The 22,778-nt window shown below is 42.4% G+C and overlaps 1 protein-coding gene across 1 annotated transcript in view; it reads right to left on the bottom strand.

Moving 5' to 3' along the window:
• Window positions 1-20,954, bottom strand: part of SASH1 (SAM and SH3 domain containing 1) — a 235,881-nt gene extending 214,927 nt beyond the window's left edge. Inside the window, exon 1 of the mRNA XM_073219726.1 lies at window positions 20,808-20,954. Coding sequence (XP_073075827.1) covers window positions 20,808-20,828 — 21 coding nt within the window. The 5' untranslated portion in view covers window positions 20,829-20,954. The remainder of the gene's footprint in view (window positions 1-20,807) is intronic.
• Window positions 20,955-22,778: the final 1,824 nt, after the last annotated feature.

The raw sequence follows: 22,778 nt of genomic DNA, 5'->3' as shown, positions 1-22,778 counted from the left end.
AGCCTCCAGCTGATGGCTTCCTCCAGGATTTTACTTCACTGTGACTCTTGGGCAGGAAACATGGTGCAGGCATGCAGATTCAAGAAAATTTAGATCGTAGCATTGTGGTATGAGATTTCTCAGAGTCTCCTCCCCTCCAGTACTAGGTGGCTCCCGGGCTCGTGTCTGCCCGTGCTCCCTGGGGGAGGGCAGCTGTACAGAAGGGCAGGGGTGCCAGGCGTGGCAGAAAGCACCCCCTCACAGCGCTGCCCTGTGCTCAGGCCAAACAAGTGCAATCCCAAGATTGCTGAAGCCCTTGTGAGACAGTCACTGCACTTCCATTGTGAAGGGAAGAAAAGCAAACAGTTGGAGCCTGCTGATTTCTAGCTGTACACAAGGGGCCATACCTATGGGTACAAAGGGCAGCTTCTTTTTTCACCACTAGTCCAGGGGTGATCAGGTTCTGAAAAATGTCTGAAGGTCATTCCCAGCACTACTGACCACCACTTTGGATCATCCTGGTTTTGCAAGGTGCTGTGCGGCTACTCTTTGGGGACCTATCTTCAGGTTCACTGAGCCTTTCCAGGTTATTGTCGATCATGGTAGACCTCATCCACCAATTTGGGATGCTGTTGATTTAAGTAGACCTTTTACACACTGGTACAGGGCCTGTGACTGAACACACATACCTTTGGCCTCCGTTGCTGTGCCCTGATGCTAACCTGCTGGAGAAAGAAGCGCGCTTTGGCTCACTCAGCTTTGGCTCCAGCTGTACCCTCAGAGGCTGAGTACCTGTGACACTCAACGTTTGAAGAGAATGCCCTTCACAGTCCCATCCAGGTGCAGAGCCTTCTAGAGGCTATTTTTGAGTTGCAGAGCCCAAGGCCAAGGCATTCAGCAGTGATGTAAGATTGAGTGTTGCTAATATCTCTAATAATGTCCATACACCAAAGAAAATCCCATTTTATGGAATGCTCTTAGACTTTATTCTGGGATGAGGCAGGGGGCAAGCCTGGCGTAGATGGGTGCCACCCTCTGCCTGTGGGGGATGACAGGCGAGCTCAGAGCTCAGAGCAGAGCATGGTTTAAGACCTCAAAAAAAAGAAAAAAGAAATGAATTGGATAACCATTCAGATTGGATGGCTTAGTTATATAGGTCCCTGAGGCAGGAAATAAGACTGAACTCTCTCTTCCAGCTGCATAATTCTATGAAAAGATCATCAGAGAAGACAGCTCTGTCTACCTTCTAATCTCAAGTAACACTTAAACACACTTCATTAAGTACATTTTACAAAGGGGGTTTCTTCCTGTTCCAGGTTCAGTGTTATTTTTTCTTTTTGTCTGTTTCTGTTACCAGTGGTAAAGATGCTAGACGCTCTTTTATTCAGGAGGAATTTAAAATAGCCAGCTTCTTTTAAATACTAATTACCTATTTTGCTCGGTTCTAAACTTTTCTTCCCCACATCTGGATTTTTCAGTTCTTTTCCTTTTACTTATCCAACAGTCCCCTGGGAAACCAGCCGCCAAGCCTAACAATTACAATAGCTTATGCCCAGGCTGCGGCTTTCTTATTTTTAGCCCTAATTTTTGGCTTTCATTTGATTTTAAAGAACATTTCGATACTCACTAGATCTGTCACATCTTGCCTCTCCCTCCATCTGTCTTGATTTTTTCTCAAGAGACTATTTTGTGTAGCATTCCTGGGGTCAGCTTATCCTGCCTCAGAGATGGTATGAATGGCTCTTACAATGAGGAGGGACTGAGGATGGACAGATGTGAGGAGGTAACTTGCACTGCTCACACTGGCTTGAACCATGTGAAGTTGCTGATAATTGCACCATTTTTGACCTATAAAAATAGCTTCATGCAGTTCAGCCAATATGTGGGAGTCTGAGGCTCATATTCATACAGGGAACCATGACTCTTTTGTAAACACCATTCAAGTAGAGAGAATAAGATTATCTTTTCCCATTCATACATACAGGCTGAATCCCACATTTTTCTAAAGATGATAATAGCTAACATTTATTACACAATCCTGCATCTTCTGTGATCCACAATTTCGTGAGGTAGGAGTTATGATTCCATTATTACATATCTGAACATCGAGGCTCAGAGAAGCTGAGTGAAGGCAGATCTGTCGCCCCCGCCCCCGGGCACTTTCTCCTCTCCTGTACAGTCTCCTCTTGGCATGAACCTCTGCCCTTTTTAAGGTTCCTCCTGATACTCCTTTTCAACTGTTTTTGCCTGAAACCACCTGATCTCCACTGGGCCCTAACTGTCCAAGATATGACAGGGAGGCCTCCCTGTTGATAAGGAAAATGTAGAGCAGTGCCATTTATTTATCAATTTATGGTTCCTCATTTCATCAAGTATAAATGCTTCATCAATATTATACATTTTTTAAGAGTTGCAGGCAGATGACCAATTTGTATATGTTAGTAACAAATGCAGAAGCCAGAGCACAAATGTATTCATGTTCACAGATGCCGTCAAATAAAATCTAAGAAATTAAATTAATCTGAAACATACTTAATGAACTACATAATCATTATGTCTCATGGTAATTAGACATAAATGGGATGCGTTCCATGTAACTGACTGTAATTGGTTTAACTGTGCACATTTTTAGGTTTCTTTTTCTGATCACATTTGGTGCTGTAAGCTCCATAAAGGGCGTCAGTGTGGACAGTAGTCCCTGATTCCATGTGTTGTCGTCATCACTGTCACCATCATTACCACCCTCCCTCGCACTAACCCGCACATGTGTGGGGTCCTGCCACCCTTCCCTCATCCCTGAGGGTGCCGTTGTCCTCCCCTTCTCTTAACTCTAGCCTAGGAGAGCTGCTTCTTAGGTTGTGTCCATGCCTCTTGCACCTCCTAGCTTCCCAGGCTTCTCCTGGACTCATGCTCTGAAGCAGCTACTGAAGCTGGGCTCTACTTCCACCTTGAAGGTCCTCGATGCTGAAGGCTTGAAGTGATCAATCCCTGGGCTCCATGTGATGTTGTGGACAGGAGAGGTGCTGGGGTTAATGTTTCGGACAATGCAACACAGCTGCAGAAAGGGCAAGGCAAGGCTCAGGCCTGGGCTGCTGGCCGAGTGTGGATTTCTGTGGTACAAATGACCCTAAACATACTGGTTTAAACCAAAGGGAATTTATTGGCACCTATAACTAACATCTTACGGGTGGATCTAGGTGCTTAGGGACGTCTTCAGGGATCTCTGTGTCTCTGTGCCTAAGCTCTGCTTTTCTCTATGCTGATTTAATTGTGGGCAGGCATGTCTGCATGGTGGGAAGATGGCCATGGGCAGCTCCAGGGTGAAATCAACCATCTTAGAAACTATAGAAGAAAGTACCTCTTCTTTAGTAGTTCCAGCAAAATATCTGAGGTCATTTCTGATTTGCCTGGCCCTTTCCTGAACTAAGCAGAGAGGCCATGGGAATGTGATGGTCTCATGAATTGTGGGGCCTCCGGTTCAGGATACTTCTTGGAGCTGGCGGTGGTCTAGTCCCACTAGATCGTGTAGGCTGGTAGTGGGCAGAGTGGGGGCAAAGGAAAACTAGATGCTATTACCAGAATAAAGAGAATAGAGCTGGGCAGTAGGAATGACAGATGTCTACACTAGTTAGTGAACCAGAAGGCAGAGGGAGCACAGGTAAATGGCCCCAGAGCCCCCATTTCTGGGAGACTTGGCTCAAGGAAGGGGGAATGTTAAGAGTAGGGTAAATAGAAGAAATGGGAGTACATGTGGCCTCTATAGTGACCCATTCTACCTAGTGAGTGGGTCTTTCAAGACCTTAAACTGAGCAACTGCTTTACTTCTTTTTTCCTTAAAGCATCTCAACTGCATGCTGTTATTTGGAATTTCTTTAATTACAGACAATCCTTTAGTCTAGAAATGGAGAAAATGGATTTCAGTGCAAATGTACTGGGAAAGGCAAGACAGGGATAGGAGTAAGTTGCAGCCAAAGTAGAAATGAAAATATCACATCATTTCCTATTTTAATAAGGAAAAATAATGAAAAAAGAAGCGGGGAAGAGGATGCCATTTAAAGAGGAAAGAAAGAAATCTAAATGATTGAGGACAGAAGATAAAGTAAAAACTGACTCTCCACATTTGTCAATCTTAACCCACAGATAGTGGCCCCAAGACTCACTTTCGTGGAAATTTTATTATATAGCATATTTTTACTATCGATTTTTTTACTTTGCTTTTAAAGCTTATTAATTTACTGAAAGAGAATCAAACTTTCCATACTAATATATTCTCTTGGTTGACAAGTCTCAGTAGCCTGGACAATCTTGGCTCACAGAGGTCATAATTCAAGCTAGAGAGAAGAATGCAAGACAAAACATGCCACAGGAGAAGTTACTTGGCTTTCAGCCATATTAAGAGCCATGGCATTTCTTAATAAAGTTAAACACTTTTCCTCCCTTTTTCTGATGTAATCTGCGTTTTGCTAAATAGGACTTCAACTGTCCTGAACTTTATTATAGAAAAATAAAATAGTCCAAGCTCTGGCATCTCTCTAAGGCTCTTCAATTGCAGAAATTCAGGTTTATTCAACATTTAAAAGACACTGAAAAATGGCACATTGTGCCCCCCTCAGTATGAGACCATCTTAATTGTACTTTCCGTGAATGAATGAGTGTTTGGGAGGTTGACCCTCCTGGTGACCTGGCTCCAGACCTGACCACAAGGCCCAGAACACTGACTTAAAGATATTCTGAAGGTTTTCCCATGGGGGGCAGTAATGTGAGGGCCACAGAAGTGACATTCCATTCACAAGTTTTTATGATACTCACTCTTTGACATGAGAAATATGTTAAAGAACATAGTGTGGATTAGACAATATTCCAAAAACACCTATCAAGAGAACCAACACCAGAAAAGTTAACTGCCCTGTGCTTCTATAGGAAGTGGTGATATTATGGTCATTTCTGGACCACTTGGCAGTAACATCACAAGTAGAATGACAGGACAATGTCAGGAATGGTAGAGATGGGATAATGTAAAGAAAAAGCCAAGACACCTGCTCATCTCTTTCAAAAAACATACTGAAATCTGTAAAAATAACTTTTTATTTAATTCCCAGTTCTTAACTGGGGGACAAAAGGGAAGTTCTTATTGTATATCTGGGAATCAGAGACTAACAGCTACGGGTGCTGGTTGTAATCACAGATAAAAACTGAACACTGCATTCAACTTGGGCTTTCCTCACCGAATTCATGGCTTTAATTTTCGTTCCCAGTTGCTATATAACAAGTGAGCACAGGCAGGATAGAAATCAAATCACTCTCTGGTGATACATTAAGGGAAGTCGAATCTCCAGCCCCATGGCTTAACACACAATTGCCCTTGTTTTTAGCTTCCTATTTTTCAGATACTCTCCAAATCCTGCAGCCTTATCAGTAACAATTATCTGTGTCTCTGAAGCTAAGTAAGGCTTAAAACGGAAAAGGCTCCTCTTTAAGCTGATTCTGGACAATAGCAAAGGCTGCAGCTGGCTGCACTGGCTCCACGGGGCCCCACCCAGGTTCAGTCCACTGGATGCAAAGACTCTTGCTGGGTGGGCCCCTTTCTTGAACCACTTCACTGCCTTTTGCCTCCAAGGAAAAACAGTGAGAAGAATGAGGTTAGAGGCTCTAGGCTTGAGACTGTGAAGTGTTTGACATCAGGTGGGGCTGGGCAGGACCACACCTTCCCACATGAATGGGCCAAGGGCCATGTTTGCACAAGCTTAGCCATTCTTCCCCTCCCAGTATCACCACTGGCAGTTCCCGCCATCCTCTGCTAATAAATCGAAGCATAAAACGCTTCTCTAGTCATGGATTATGTCAGGTGACCTGGAGTGGGAATTAACCCAGACAATTCCTTAAACTGACCTGCTATTCTGGTTTTTTTTACACAATAAAATAGAAAACTTGCACACTATGTGTGATTCCACCGCCTTCAGTTAACTGCCTCTCCGATAGCTGGAATGCTGGAAGGTGAAATCTCCCTGGCTCATGTTGCATTGGGAGCCAGTGCTTTGAGCTAAGTGATTTGGGCAACAGGCTGTGTTCACATTTAGATGCACAGACCAGGCCAGATGCTGAGAACCAGGTGAGAAATCTTAATGCAATTGCCACCAGGCCATTTTTTTGATGGCTCCAAACTAGGGTGTGTGTGTGTGTGTGTGTGTGTGAATTCTGTGATGCCTGTGCCAGCTCTGGAGCTGGCATAGAATTTGCTGAGAGGTAGGAAATTTTAGGACTAAAATATCATTCCTGCAGTCAGGGAAAGGTGAGGGAGAAACACACGTATGTTAGATAGGAAATAAAGCAGTGGGAGGATTTTTCTAACCTGGGAGATGGCGCCTGTTTTATGTATATATGAATATATAGTTTAGTCACTTCTCTTGATTTAGTTTTTATAACTTTAATTGTACTGACTTGTAAATAATTGATTCTGGAGACATCTGTGTGCAGTTTCTTTTTACGTCTGTAACAGGAGACAGACTGTGTTTCTGAAACTGTGACGGGGTTGAGTGTGACTCCCGTGACCCCCTACTACAGGGGACCACAGTAACGGGGGCTCATCTCATAGGCAAATCCCAGGGCTGCTCCGCTACCTACTCTGCTTTCTCTAAGTGATTGAAAAGCACACTTGACACACTCACCCTCTTCAGAGATCAAGTTCCAATTAAATCCAGGAAAACTCTTTGGCAGCTGGCGCCCGCAGGTTTTGAGTTTGGTATTTGCTCCTGCGAAAGAATGTGTCAATAGCTTAACACATTGCTGCCACATGCATGACCAGTTAGGGGCACCACAGAACGTTTGTTCTGTCTACAGTGTATTTTGCTCGGTGAAAATGAAAGCCTGTGTAAAGTGGACTGGCACTGAATACGGATTTGAGCATTTTCTTACAAAACAGAAGCCCTCCTTTTTCTAGACAGGACTAAAGGTTAGTTTGATATTGTGCCGACAAATGAGAAACCATAACTAACTAGTTAAGGATAGGTAAACACCACAAATGGCTTGGGAGGAAGGGAGAGGTCTGCTGGGATGCCAGTGTGGAGCCCAGATTTAACATCTTCATCAAAGGGAATGTGTTAAGTGCTCATTAACTAAATTTACAAATGATCCCCAACTGGGAGGTGCTGCAAACAACAGAGGAATAAACACACACACACTAATTACATGCATGCATGCACATAAAGCAGGAAACGGAGTGACATTCTGCCTGGAAAACAGACCCAAGATAAAATCAATTTAAATACAGACATTCAAAGAAAGCGTGAACATAGATTTAATAGAGAATTAAGGCAACAATTCAGAACAGCAAGTGGTCACCCCTGAGGAATGTCACAGGGGCGCTGCAGGAAGCAGGTGCGCAGCCTGTGCCCACAGTGGCAGGGGATGTACACATCCACAAAGATCCTGGAAAAGATTGGAAACATGCCCAGATGGGAAGAGAGCACTGGCAGAGATGTGACTGAGGGCACTCGACGGCAACAAGCCCCTAGATTGTAAATATTTGTTCCTAAAACCCCTTTTCTTGCAGGACTTCAGAAGCCACTGACCACACCACACCATGGATCTTGGTGGCGGAGGAAGGATCACATGGCCCACGTGGCACCCCACAGTCACCTCACTGATCTGTAAGAAGCCCTGAGGGACAGACTTAAGGTATTGTTTTGGGTATTGCAAAGACATGTTGGTGGAAAAGGAGTACATTCTGGATCTGTACCCTGTCCTGCCAGCATCAGAAGGCACCTGCGAGCAGGTCCCATCCCTGACCATCAGGCCCTCAGGACTTCCTCGGCGGCCTCTCTGGACAGCATGCTGCCACCCAAGAGCACATGGAGGGAAGGCAGGGTGGCACAGCAAACTGCGCCATAGGACCCCTGGGTTGTAGTTCTGCCTCTGCTGTTAAGTATTTGTGTGACTGTGAGCAAGTCCCTGCCTTTCTCAGAGTCTCAGCTCCCTAACAAGATCAGAATTTCTTACTGCAGAATCCATGAAGTGACTTCAGGGAGGTCTCAAATCCCTTGATGTTTGTAAATATTTTACATGTATGTGTGGAGGTACATTTTTTTAAGGAAAGGACGTGTTCTTTAAGAAAGAACCACATTTTTAAAGTTGTTCCTGATGCAAGGAAGTTAACAACCATTGATTATCACTAGATAAATGCTAAATTTCCTTCTAGAGCTGAACTTTAATCCTTAACCCATATATCCCTTCAATCTCAAACCTATATAAGCAACCAGAGATTCTGGTGATAGAGAGATTGAGACACCTGACCATCATAAGTCACCAAGCTGGTAACCCAGTCATCTGACCGCCTTGATTAGATGTGTTTGGACTGAAAACCATTGGAGCCTCTTTGCTCAGTTGGTTAGAGCGTAGGGGAAGTAAGTTCATGCTTTTACCAGTTTGATAAATGTTTAGACCATTTCACTTTTTACTTGAAAAGGAAAGGGGAAAAGCTTCTCCTGGAATTGTGTGCGTGAGACCCTACTCAGACATCTTGGAACCCAAGGAAAACTGTGGAAAAGAGAAAAATACCTAGCCTCTTACTGCTTTTTGAAAACTAACCAGTGTAATGTCAATACCACGACCCCAGCAAAACCTTGTAAAGAGCTCTCTGGCCACCACTCTGGGAAATGGCTTTCCCGGGGCCCCCAAACACCCAGCAGGCACACCATCAAGTAATAGTATACATCCAGCAGGGGGCTAGGGGCTTACCTTAGGTAACCCAGGCTACCACTGTAGCGTGTTGATGGTATTAGTTTCATCCTCATTTTCCGGGGGAAGAAACAAGAGTTCAGAAATGGTTAGGCAACTTTTCTAAGGCCACAGATGGCAAGATTGGAATTGGATTCAAGTGCAGTAGCCCTACTTAAGGCTGTGCTATGTGGCGCAACAATTGAGTCTGATTCTAATGAGGAAGACGTGAGGAAAAAAGGTTGGAGGTGGGGAGAAGGAGGACATCACGTAATCAGCATGAATGAAAATTCTCTCTCCCATGGGCATCCCATAACCACGGAGTGGACTGGATACAAAGCTGCTTGAATTTTACCTCCTAAATATTTCCTCAGAAAATTACTCCAGGGTAATATGGTTCAAGACCAAATCTCTCTCTTTCTCATTCCCTTCTTCTCTGCGCCCACCCCCCTGCACCCACAGATTTCACCTGTCAATCTGTCAATTGCCCTCTTGCTCTCCCTCCATCAACCTCTTGTTCTCTCTTATTCTCCAACACAAAAACCTGATATTGTTGAAGTTCAGCTCTTCAAAAAATCTGTGAGAATATGAAATCAGAATAATGGCTACGTTTGGAGGTGAGGGAAGGGGATGGGACAGAGGAGAGGCACAGAGTGGCATTAGTCTGTGATAACATGCTTTCTAAAACTGGACCATGCACATGCACTTGTTGGTTAATGTATTTCTCCCTGACAAAGTATGAAATATTATTCAATATTACACTTTTTCACAACATGTCTAGAGAAAGATCTATTTAGCCTTAAAAATGTTCAGACCAATTGACTAAGGAGCTGTATTTCTGGGAATCTATTCTGAAAAAATTACCTGAAACGAGGACAAAGATTTGTATGTCAGAAGTTCATCATGACATTATCTCTAATTTGGAAACCTTGAAATAATTATAAAAGCCTAACAAAGAGGAATGATTGGGCAAATTATGCTACATTCGTCAGCTGGAATATTACACAGACTTCAAAAAAAGATACAGAGAGTAATGATATGAAGAAATGCATTTGATGAAATTTTAAGTGAAAAAGCAGGTTATGAAATTATGCATAAAATATAATTTCAAAGCTCTGTAAAAGACTTTGAAAAAAAAGACTGAAAGAAAACAAGGCAACTAGTTGGTGCCTGTGGGTTGTGCAATTATGGGCTTCTTGTTCCCAAGTTTAGATTTTATATAACTGAGCATGTATTACTTTTGTATCATGGAAAACAATAATGAAAAAATAGTCTGCCTAATGGTTCTTGTCATCTAAAAATCTTCAGGTAGGTCCCTAGATTAGCAATTCAGATGACTTTGGTGCCTTGGCCTGAAGTAGATAACGTATTACCATGGGCTCTGGCGAACCCACTGGCTGTGGGCTGGCACTTTGGAGTTCATGGTCTGTCCTGGTACCCGTTGTTTGCTTCACTTTTCTTTAAATTATAGATAACGAGTCCCTGTACAAATAATTCAGTGCTTCCTTTGTAGTCTCATCTATTCCAAGACTAGATGCAGATAAGAAAAGCCCAGTATGAGGCCTAGAGAGATACACCTGCTTCTGACCAAAGAGGGAAGAACTCTGCTCACGGAGGTGATGAAATGTACACATGTGCTCATACGCACACATGCACTCATGCACACACACACACACACACACATGCACGCGTATCTCCCCACAGCATCCCTGCCTACATTCCACCTAGCCTGAGCTCACGGAAGGAAGGAATGTGGCACAAGTTCAGGGGGCTCTGTGGCAGCTGTCTCTGGGCCCAGGTGGCAGAAGAACAGAATTCACAGCTGCATGGGGCTGTGGGGCCAAGAAGGAGGGAGGAGCTCCTCTGTAACCACCCCGCCCTCCTTCACGTCCCCCTCCTCAGTGAAGTCAGGTATCCAGGAGGCAAAGTACCGGACCACTTTGACTAGCTGCTGCTGTCTCAGAACGAGGAAGAAGGGGATCTGGGCTTGGCTTCAGGCACATAATAAGCCTTCTGGAGCACGGTCTTCAGATAAAGTCAGTTTGGAGCTCTTTGGGGCCTTCTGGGGACACCTGGGGGTCTTTTCTGCCTCCTGGTGCTCTCCGGATACACCTCCAAGTGTGCTCTCTCTGCAGAAATGCTTAGAAGCAGAGGCTGCAGCCAGGTCCTGAGGACCAGGAGGAGATCGCAAGGCAGAGGGCCCACAGGGAAACAGCAGCGTGTCTGCCTCCTCGCCACAGTCTTGATCAAACATGTTTAAATGTATGGGTTACATATTTAAATATGTATCTAAAACACATAAAATATTTACAAATATAAACTTAAAGATGTTTTATTATATGTGTTTGATGTATGTTTTCAGTTATATTTTAAATACATATATTTAAAGCTGTTTTGGTATTATGTATATAGGTCAATGTTTGATATATGTATATAGATCTAGGTATGATATATGTGCTAAAAGGCACACTACATGCTTTTAATCATCCTAATATTAGGCTGAACTTAATAAGCTAAATTTATTAAAGAAGTCAAATAGTACTCAAGGCATTATTCCCTCCCTCCCCCGCACCTTCACCCCTCCTTTCCTGACACCACCCCATTTAGCTCTTGAGTTATTTTCTTTGTGTGTGTGTGTATGTTTCTGGCATTCCTTCCTCAATTTCTAAATCAAGTGCTCATCCTGCTATTTCTTGTTTTGGCTTTTCCCTATTGTAGACATATAGACATAATCTATTGACTTTCTAAAATGAAAGCTAGTGATTTGACCTTCCTTCCATGCTGCCCCCTCCCCCCTCCCATTCCTCCTATTTTCTAGCCTCCCGATATGGTGGTGGTGAGAGTTTGGGTCCTTTGAGAAGCAGAAATCCAGGCAGCATTAGCAATGCACAAGATCTACGGGGCGGGAGGTCCAGGAAGGGCTGGCTCCGGGGCTCATGGGGCCCTGTGAAGGGGAGGGGCGTGGAGGGAGGGCTGGGGAGGAAGAGCCTGAGACTGAGGGCAGTTCTGAGAACTTCGAGGCCAGGCAGATGAAGAGACCCAGAGTAAATGCTTCCCGTCAAAGTCCTGCACCGGGCGGCGCCGGCCCCATCTAGCCCCCTGCCCTGCTCAGCCCTTGGCTGGGTGCCTGGGGGTGTGAGCCCTTCCTGTGAAGACAGTGGCAGGTCCTGAAGGGGCTCTACGCTCCCCCCACACGCTGTCCTTTGAAGGGAGGTCTGAGCTGTGTGTCTCCGGGGCCATATTAATACTCTAATTTATGGTTCCATTAATGTTCAGTGCTTGCCTTATAGTGACTATGTAAATACTGTTCACAGCTGAGTGATGTATACGGCAATCATATTTCTTCTCTCATAATTATTTTTCCTTCGTTGGAGTTTTTCCTTTTTTAATTTGCTTACTTTCCTGCTCCAAACTTTCTGACAGAATATAAAACACCCAGCAATATGGTAGCATCCATCCGTCTACCTGTCAGCTCTACTTCCTTCTGTATTAGAGACGTTTCAGCCGGGGCCTCACCTGGGTGGGTTGAGCTTTGCCTGTTCGCTCCTTTTGGTGGACCTCTTCCTCCGGGAGCTTGCTGAGAAGGGGTGTGAGGGATACGATGTCGGGATCCCTTATACACTTTTAGTCCACCCCACCCCCACACTTGCCGGTTTCAAAGTCAGAAATCATTTGCATCTCACAATTTAGAAATTATTGTTTCCTGGCTTCTCGTGTTCCTATTGAGAAGTCAGTGCCATTCAGATTCCTTATGATTTATGTGACCTTCTTTTTTTTCTTTCCTCTTGGCAGCATTTCAGATCTCATATTTATTTCTAGCGTTGTGAATTTCACAATGATGTGCCCTGTTCTCTGTGCCTGGTGCCAGGTGGGCCTTTCTAATCAGGAAACTCATGTCTTTCACTTTTGGAAAACTTTTGTATTATTTCATGGATTTATTTCATTTTCTTTTTTCAGCTCTTTCTTTCATTATTTGGATATTTGACCTTTTAGATGGATCACCTAATTCCCTTACACATTTGGTCCCATTTCCTATCTGATTCTGACAGATTTCCCAAACTTTATGTTCTAAGCCTCCTGTCAATTCTTTTTGTTATCAGAATGTACCTCCTTTATTGTATCTACTTGTGGGTATGTTTCCCTTATCTTGCTGAAGATACTCACAGTATATTTTGGATGCAATTCCTACTCCACACTGATGGTACTTCTCAGTTCATTTTCCCTGCACATGGGTTTAGGTGTCTGTTATTCACATCCAGAGCTTTTTCTCCTTTCATCGGATGACCACTTGTTCTTACTTAAGGCTGAAGCACCAGAAATCAGATAGTAAGCCCTGCATTGTGGTGCACTTTGTGGTAGCTTCACTGTAAGTGATCTGGTACAGGGCTCAGACTCTTGTAGGGGACCCCCAAATTGTCAGTCTACATTGTAAATCTTCACTGCTGGGCAGCTCTTTTCCAACACAGAGGAATCCTCCTCTCTTCTCTTGTGGTGGTGGTTGGGGTGATTGGGGTGAGGAGAGGCTGTATAAAACCCTGGCTGCTGGCACTTTGGGGACTGAGTTTGGGAAGGTGACTGGGAAGTTAGTAGGCAGATTCGCACGTAGTTCCTTGTGTTTAGGTTAGCACCTGTCCCCCCTCTTAGCTGTTTCTGAAACCAGGGCATTTCTGGTTCAGCTTCTTCAGTCTCCTGCTGATGGGGAAGGAATGGGCTCAGCTTCTTGGCTGCCCAGCCAGGCCTGGGGTAAGGGAAACCTGGGGTTCTGATGACTCCCTCTACTTTGTAGGCGGCCCTTCCTTGCCTCCTGGCCTTGTTGGGGGTAGGCTATCCTGCCTCCCTTCCCAGAACCTTCCTAGGGAGAGTAAGTTGTTACTGTTTCCTTCCGTCTATGTTCAGTCTTCCCAACCTTTGTTGGCACTCCTCATTGTCATCCATCCCTCCCCCAACCATTGCTGTCTTGTGGTTTTATTTTTTTTCCCATATTTCCATTTACCAAGGTTTGAGGATAGACTGGGGAAAAGGAGAATGTGTTTAATCTGCTATATATTACAAGACATGATGCTTCTCCTGTTCTTACTATTATACTTTCAACACCCTCCCAGTCAAGAGTCTGTTCCCAAAATGGTTGACAAGTGACCTCTTTTGTAGAATGTGCTCACAGGAAGCAATTGCTCGTCTCCTGTTCTCACCCTTGTTCCTTTGACATTGTCTTCATTATTTCCTCATTAAGGTGATAAAGGGTTACCATTTATTGCCAGGTACCATTTATGTGCTGGGTACTGGACACTCGGTATGCCTCATTTCATCTTCACAGTATCTCTGCAAGGAATGTATGTATTATTATACCCATTGAACAACAAGGACTGTGGCTCAGAAATTGCTCCCAGGAAACTCGACTGGCAAGACCTGGCGGCTAGATGCAAATGGGCATCAGTCTAACTTACCAAGCTGACTGCTCTTTCCAGGGCACTCTGCTGCCCATCTGAGCAGGTATTCAGTGCTAGGTGACTACAGTACTTGCATGCCAAGTATTTTCTGGGAAAATATAAGTTCCAGGGAGCCAGAGACCCCATCTGCCTTATTCACCTCCATATCCCAAGCACAAGAATAATACTTGCTGTACTGAGAATACATAATCGATATTTTTAAAAGAATGAATGAATGGATGCATGAGTGAATATGATCTCATTAATTCTCAGAAGAACTCAGTCATAACTGTTATTACCTTTTTGGAAAAGATAAGGAAACAGGTCCCAGAATTTTGGGATTTTTGTTTTCTGGGGGATCGCTCTTTCATGACACCACGGTACAGTGTCAGCTAGGGCCAAAGGAGAAAGCAGAGTGGGCTTTGCCTGAGATAGACCAGAATTATTCAGCACTCATTCAACAATATGTTAGTAAGCGTCCACTATGTGCTATTTCTAATCCCATCTTCACAAGAGCCCTGCCAGGGAGCTAGCAGGCCTAAAACCAGCTTCCTAAATATCCATTGGCCCAATGAAGAGTTTGCTTAAAATTCAACCTCTGTTTGAGAATCTGGACTTCATTTTCATGTCCTATATTTTCTTGGCATTTGGAATAGTTTAATGATGAAAAAAATCAGTTCCTTTAAGGGCACATCTAACTTAATTTTGTATTTCTATTAGGTATTTATTAAACTTTCAGGGTTTTTTTTAAATGGTGGGATTGTTGTGGATACTTGAAAGTGTCTTTTTCTATTTGACCTACTTTTGGGAAGTTAAGCTCTTTTTAGTCAGTTTATATAAAGCCTTTTATTCAGAATCTAAATTAAATTAAGATTTAATTTAATTTAATTTTTATTTTTAGGACACCTGAATAGCTGCAAAAATGCTTCAAAACAGGTTGAATTTTACACGAACAGGTTTTTTCTTTTATTTAAGGATAGTTGATACACAATATTATATTGGTTTCAAGTATATGGCATAATGATTCGACAGTTACCTACATTATTAAATGTTCACCCCAACTAGTGTAGTCACTATCTGTCAACACAGAAAGATGTTACAGAATTATTGACTATATTCTCTATGCTGTACTTGCATCCCCATGACTAATTTATATTATGATTGAGATTTTGTGCCTCTTTATCCCCTTCATCTATTTTACCCACCCACCCAAGCCCTCCCCCATGGTAACCACCAGTCACTTCTCAGCGTCTCTGAGTCTACTACTGTTTTGGACATGATCAGGTTTTTGGGTAAGAAGTTCTCCATCTGGGCTGTGATGAGAAAAAAAAAATGGAGACAAGACCTAGGCAACCCACTTATTACCCTTCCTTCTTTCTTCTTCTCCATCTTCTTCCCCCAACTGCCTTCAAGGAGGAGACGGGCTCTTCCTGGGTCCTGATTTTAATGACTCTGGGTGTCAAATGCTATTTTTCCTGTTCTCTTGAGTCAAAGGCATGGACAAAGGTGGGTTACTGAGTGGATGCGAAGACTCCTGGCAACCTCTCCAACTAGCCTACCTACCTATTCATGTAACAATCCATGCCCTCAAATATCAGTAGGGCATGTGAACAGATTCAAGTAGGAATAACTAAAGTAGCCAGAGAGTTATATAACTTTGTAGCACCTGCATAGTGATTGTATTAATTATAGAAGTGCTTATAATAATTCAAACAGATAGAAAAGGGGAGAGCTGACATTCTTTCTGCCTGCCTAATATGTCCTTGAATCAGAATTTGTGAAATTTGTTACAGGTCTGAACTATTGAACAAGTCTCCATTTTTGATAGGAGAAAATGGAATTTGAGGGAGAGGTTAGGGCTCAGGGTTAGGTGTAAGAGTATTAGAATTATTTTAGAATATGGATCTGTCAAACCCAATCTAACAAACACAAAGTGCTCAAAGACTGTATATTCTGTGGCTTTTTTAAAAAGATAAAACATAGATGATTCTTTGGAAAAACAGGAAGGTATAATTATCTTCATTTTCATATTTGGAAAACTACCAGAGTATCAACATAGTAACATCTACATACTTTTAGGAAGAAGTTTTTTGGAATTCCCTGGACATTATCTGGAATGAAGATGATGTCCTACCACTGCAGTGCTGTGTGAGCAGCTAAGATCATCTGACCCCTGCCCCATGTCCATCCCCAGAGACTCTGACCAGAGACCCTGAAGCTGGCTTGCCCTGGAAATTCTCAGCACAATCAGCTGGCTGGTCCAGGCATCATGAACCAAGTGTCCTTTCAAGCTGTAAAATGCTACATTTCTAACTTTTCAGATGTTAACATTGTATTTTGAAAAACATATCCACCAAAGTGAAGTTGTCAGTGTGTTAACCGCAGTGCTGACTCTGCCATCCAGCCCATGCCAGGAGGCACGTCAGTAGTGGGTACATCCAGGGTGGAAGTGTGCAGACCCAGGCCATACTGTACGGCCCAAACACTGGCTCCTACATGCCCTGGGCATGTGACTAGCCATGGGCCCTCTTCTCAGTAAAATAAGGATTTTACGTACTTACCTCACAGGGTTGTTGTGAGGATGCATGAGTTAATATGTGTCAAGACCTTAGAACACAGCCTGGCATCTGGTAAGTGTTGTAGTTAAGCATTAGTCAGGGACGTATTACTTTCATAATTATTTATGTGAAGTATGTGAAATTACAGAAGGCACTTTTTGGGGTTACAAATGCATAGGAGTGTACTTGCAAGTGTGTATTTATATTTTATGTTATATTGATTATATACATAACAGTTTATATTATAAATATTTGTGTTGCATTATATATTATACATATCATACATTATATAAATATTCAGATATAACATATCAAATATATTATACATATTTATGCATATATATTTAAATTAACAATCGATCCTTTTTTTAATCCTGGAAGTGCAACTTCTCAAAAAATGCAAGTTCTCTTCCTTTCCCTTTGTGACTACAGACCACCACTTTCTTGTCTTCCCTGACCTTTACCCTTTGCCTGTACAATGTTTCTCTTCCTCCATCACACCTTACTTAATTCTACTTCAGGAAATATCCTTCTTATACTTAGTTACGAATCCCCTGAACATTCTTCTTCCTTTCTCTCACACTCCCATGTTTATTTTATTTGTACTCACTCAGGTGGTTTGGGAAGTGGCTGAGGAAAGGTAAAGCCATGCTCTTGATGTACCACATCAAAATGAAGGGGGTGAGTTGCAAAAGAAGACTGTCCATGGCTGGATACAGGGGCCCAGGTTCCTTCTGGTTTCAAGGTTTTAGGTCTGCTGTTTTGGATTTTGGTTCATATTTTACCCATATTTTACCACCATTTATCTTCAACCTTGTGTGGGTTAAGCACTAGACTAGAGCTTGTAGATGGATTATCCCTTAATCCTTACAACAATTCGTCAAAGACAGGTATTGCTCCCACCTTACAGATAAATAAAATAAAGAAAGGCAAATAACTTGTTCAAGGCCACATAACTAGAAAGTAGAGGGCTACAGTTAGAACCCATATATTCTTACTCTGAGCTCTGTCCTCTTCCCACTACTTGTAAGCCTTCCCTCACAAAACAGTAGAAGTAATCATAATGGTTAGATTCCACCAATAATATCATGCCCTTGAAATTGTGTACATGTCCCATTCAGAATTCCATAGAAACTTCTACATAGCTCCAACTAAGCCAGCTTTTTCCCCAGTACTCATTCCATCCATCTATCCATCCATCCATCCATTTAACTATTTATCCAATCACATATTCATCCACCCAATCACCCATCCATCCATCCCTCCCTCTATCCATTTATCTATTCATCCAAACACACATTCATCCATCCATCCACCCACCAATCCGTCCATCCATTTATCTATTTATCCAATCACACATCCATCCATCCATCCATCCATCCATCCATCCATCCATCCATCCATCCATCCATCCATCCATCCACCAATCCTCCATCCCCCATTCATTTATTAATTATTTGCTCTGTTTTAGGCATTGTAACACATTCCCATGAAATCCCTATCTTTCAGGAGTTCTCAGTCCAGGGTAGGGGATAATATGTAAACAAAAAACTACAGCATAATGTGGTAAATGTTAATACCAGCAGTACATACAAAGTATTATAGAAATGCAGGAGCAGTGTAGAGGGAATTTCTAATTTTCCTTAGGGGAGAAATTTTAAACTGTCGTCCTTGGCACCTTAGAAGGTCAGTGGAGGAAGCACTTAAAGTTGTGTATAAAATTTTTTCAGGGGGCGTTTATAGCCAAGGGAGCAGAGAGGTGGGAGTTTGGCTAAGGCATAGTAGGGGAGTTTTAACTGTTATTATTTGTGCTGATCAAGAGTTTGCCAAGAATCAGAAGGGGAGGAAGACATTCCAGGCAAAAGAAACCACAAGTGGAAAAGTACATGCAAATGATTTGCTAGGATTCCAACTCAGAGTACCATCTGAGGGAGTAGCAGGAAACAAAACACCTCAGATCGGTGGTTAGGGTTCAGATAAAGAAAGGAATGGCGCGCAAGGCCAAGAATTAATTCTCAAAGATATAAAAAATGATCTCCAAAGCAGTACTACATTTCACTGTAGAATTTATTCTCCAGTGCCATTAAGCAAAAATGATAGAAGTCCTTGCTGTCCATTTCGAGAAACTTGTAACAAATGCTCTATATTTTGGGGGTAAATTTGCATTCTGGAATTGAGCTGGGAGCCTAACCTTGTTTCTTGGGAATAATGTGCTTTGAATTCCAAACAATGGCTTATAAAACTTTTGGGGAGAAATAAGGCTGTGAATTGGCATGGTGCCACGGCCCCTTTGTGACATGCCTGATGTTGAAACATGGGCCAGGGAAAGAGGAGATGACCCCAAATTAAGACTTGTTTGTTTTGTTACTCCAAAAGTGGCAGAGAGCTTTTTGGAGGTAGATTTTACTTGAAGTAATTGTAGCTAAATTTGTGATATAGGATTCACCCTGTAACTCTATACAACACTGCTTTTATTTTCTTCCCAAATGTTTGGGGTTGAGATTAAGTAGGTTAGTTACATTAAGATATATACATGATCGTCTCCCAAAGAGGAAGCCGGTCTGAGCTGGAACCATTTCTAGAGATGTCAATGCCCATTTGCCAATCTCCTTAAATAGGACAGAGCGATGTTTCTAAGCGTAATAATTCCCCTTTCTGTCTGAGCTGATCAATACATCTTTTTGCATCCTCCAGCACAAAAACCCAAATGTGCCTCCTTTTCTAAAAGGAAGTCTCTGTTTTGCTGGGATTAAGAGGGCATAGTCCCATGACACAGTTTGCAGTCAATTTTTGGCATCCAAAAACCTTCCCTCTTTCAAGAACTGTGGGCAACCAGTCAAAAGGGAATAGTATTTTGGCATTTGGACTGAAAATCTTACCTGCCAACTGGGCTGCTCTTAATGTATTGTTTCTGAAAGCAAGGGAGGCACATGGAACAAGAGCAGGCTTTGTACTGTTGAAAGAGTTTTGAGGAGCACATCTGCACTGAGCTGAAGGCAGAGCTGGCCAGCTGTGTTTGTGCCCCTTCTCCCAGACCAGCTCCTGAGCGTTGTTGTAGGGCATGATTATTGCCTTCCAAGACTTATATTTCAGATTTCTTTACTTTATTAATACCAAACCATGGAATTATGCATTTTACACACTGTAGCTCTAACTGGCAGTCTAGCACTTTTCTTTCAATTACCCACTACCCTCTATTTTATATTTTGCTGTTGACTTTACCAAGAAAATGAGTGGAAGTTTACCCAAACAAAATGTTCAAACTGAAATTTCTTCCAGGGTTCTGTTGGATAATTTTGTTTTTATTTAACAAGAATTTTTTGGGGTACTAACTGTACCAGGCACTATCCCCTGCTTCTTAGAGAAGAGATGGTGAACAGAATAGGCTTCTGGAAGAAACCCGAGAGGCCTCCATTCACCAAAGCCCGGTCCAGAATCAGAGAAGGAGCCACACAGGCCTCCAGATGCTGGGCCCTCAGACCCTTGTTCATCATTAACCGCTGCACCTTGCTGTTCCCTTGAATCATTTTTAACAGACAAATCTAATTTCCCTTTTAATTAGAAAGGAAAAGAACTCCACACTCCATAATATACTGCTTCAACAGACAAGACGGAAACAAAGTTGGAAAGAAAACTTCCCTAGGATATTAAATGCTAAGTAGTTAATCAGATGGCCCCATCCCCTGAGGCTTGGAATATGAAGTGCATAGTTACATATCCCTCATTCTTAGCATGCGTGGAAATATTTTAAAATAATTTCATAGATAAGCAGAGGGTGGAAAATCTCTGACTTACAACAGTAAAAACTTCTCTTGGCTTACAAAACCGTTTTACAGTGTTGTGGGGAGACTTTTACATAAATATCTACATAATTACAGGAATATATCTTTTATAAATGAAAAGCCACAAAAACAGCAAAACAGGACAGAGGAATTTTGATGTAGCAAAGGCTTCCTAGGCTTTCAGAATTCTGATCAGCCCATCATCGGTGGCACTGAAAATCCCAGACGGACAGTTACTTTATACCTTTTTAGCCACAACTGTCCCCTCCCAGATATTCCTACCCAAAGGCAACAAGGACCTTTCCTTACAGAAAACAGTCTGAAAATTTGAAAATGGACAGCCTACATACCCTGCAGTCTTGATCCTCCATGAAGGGAGCTGCTGGGCTGCTATCAGGCCATACGTTCGAATGTTCTCCGACTTCCTTTCTGACTCAGATCGAATGAATCCCGCTGCACTGATGTAAGGCTTCTTAATGGGAATCTGTTTTCAATTCAGGGCAGATGTGGGACATTCTTGTAGCCCTAGGGATTATCAACTTTAAAACAAATCGCCTTTAGGATGATAAGTCGAGAGAGGCAGTAACTGCTTCCTGAGGCCTCCTTGGGGTTCCTTCCAAATGCTTAACTTATAACACAATAACTATGGCACAAAAGCAGGTTTTTGCTCTTGAGGTTCCCAGCCTTTAAAACGAAGCTTGCAAATACTCCTCAGAAACAAAGCTTGTAAAATACATCTACAAGAGTTTGCATAGAAATTCAGATATTTTAGTCACATACAAAAGTGATCAAAATGTCCCTGTCTTCCCTCCAACAAAACTATCTTGGCACTGCCTTTGGTTTGTTGAGTATAGTTTTCCCACAAATTGAAAATGAATTGTTCTGCTTCAGAGTTTTCTTGGCTCAAGGAAAGGAAGGGAAGGACTGTTCCAAGACTTCCACAGAGAAACATCCAGAAATCAATTTAACACGATAAGTTTAATGTTCTAGAATTATCGTTCATGCGGTACAAACTGCCTACATCTTGAGCACCCTCTGCTCTGAGACCACTCTGTAGGGTTGGCTCATTCGCCAGGATTTTAGACTCATACAAACATAGCTGGGGTTTAATAAAGTTTAGCCCAATTCAATAATCCTGAAAAGAGGTTAAAAAAAAAACAATAAAACACTAACTTGTAAGAAATTGAAAGGAAAAGTTTTAAGATCTTAAAATAAAACCTTCTTTTAATTAAGCTTTACGTAGAACTGTAACACATTAAAAGTTAATGTACATGGCATTTCCCCATAAAGCTCACACAGATAAGTTTAGGTGTAGGTAACAGTTAAGAATTGGAAAATAGTCATGTTCAATGGTATATTTACACAACACAGTCTATTCTTTAAAATTAATATTATGAGTATGACATGGAGCTGCAAGGTACAGCGTTAAGTCACGAGGGTGAACACTAGGGCTCCTGTTTCTCTTATCTTCATGGGGAAAGATAAATTAAATACCCAGTAGCTTACACATATGCTAAATGACCGTTAAGCAGCATTATAAGTGTGTTACAAGCTCTGGATGGAACATAAAGGGACCTGTCCCCAGATGTCTTCAGCTGAGTGGCTCTGGGCAAGCCACTGCCCAGTCCACAGTTTATTTGTAAAGTGGATGAGTTAGGTAGGTGGCTTCTAAAATACAAACTTCCAATATCAGTTATGATACATTAACCAAAACCTGATAGAACAGAGGAGAAAGCCTTTTCTTCTGTTTTCAAGAGTCATCACTAATTGCCGCTAGCCAGGCATCTCAGACAAATTTTTTTTCAACCTTGAAGCTTATGTTCGTAATTATGGCTGATAAGGTAGGTTTTAGCTAAAAAGTTGGATTTGAAGGGTAAAGAAACCTACTACCGTATACAAATTAAACATGTAGGGTTTGTTTGTTTCTTTGTTTGTTTGAAAAGCTTCTTGGAAAAATTACTTAAGGCATACTCCAGAATTCTGATCCTATTCATGGGCATCAAGAATGTAGTTCCTTAGCAAATTAGGATTAGTTAATTAAAAAATTAATTTGGATAAGGAAAGTCAGATGCTGTCAGTGAGCCCTGGGTCCTTTTGATAGATGGGATAAGGGTGGGGGGCGGTTACCTGGTATGGAGGATAAATACTGTGATATGGCGAACAAACATGACATTATAAGTTGGGAAGTCCAAGTTCCTGTCTAGGGCTGCTGTTCACTAGCCTTATGACCTTGGCCCCTTCCCACTTCTCTTCTCTAGGCCTCTGCTTCCTCATCTATAGGAGGAAGGCTTTGGGCTCTTCTCTCTTATCAAAGTCACCAA

The sequence above is a fragment of the Manis javanica genome, chromosome 13 (assembly GCF_040802235.1).
Source record: "Manis javanica isolate MJ-LG chromosome 13, MJ_LKY, whole genome shotgun sequence".
Taxonomy (NCBI): Eukaryota; Metazoa; Chordata; class Mammalia; order Pholidota; family Manidae; genus Manis; species Manis javanica.
Note: the sequence above shows the minus strand (reverse complement) of the source record. Positions and strands in the feature narration are given on the sequence as shown.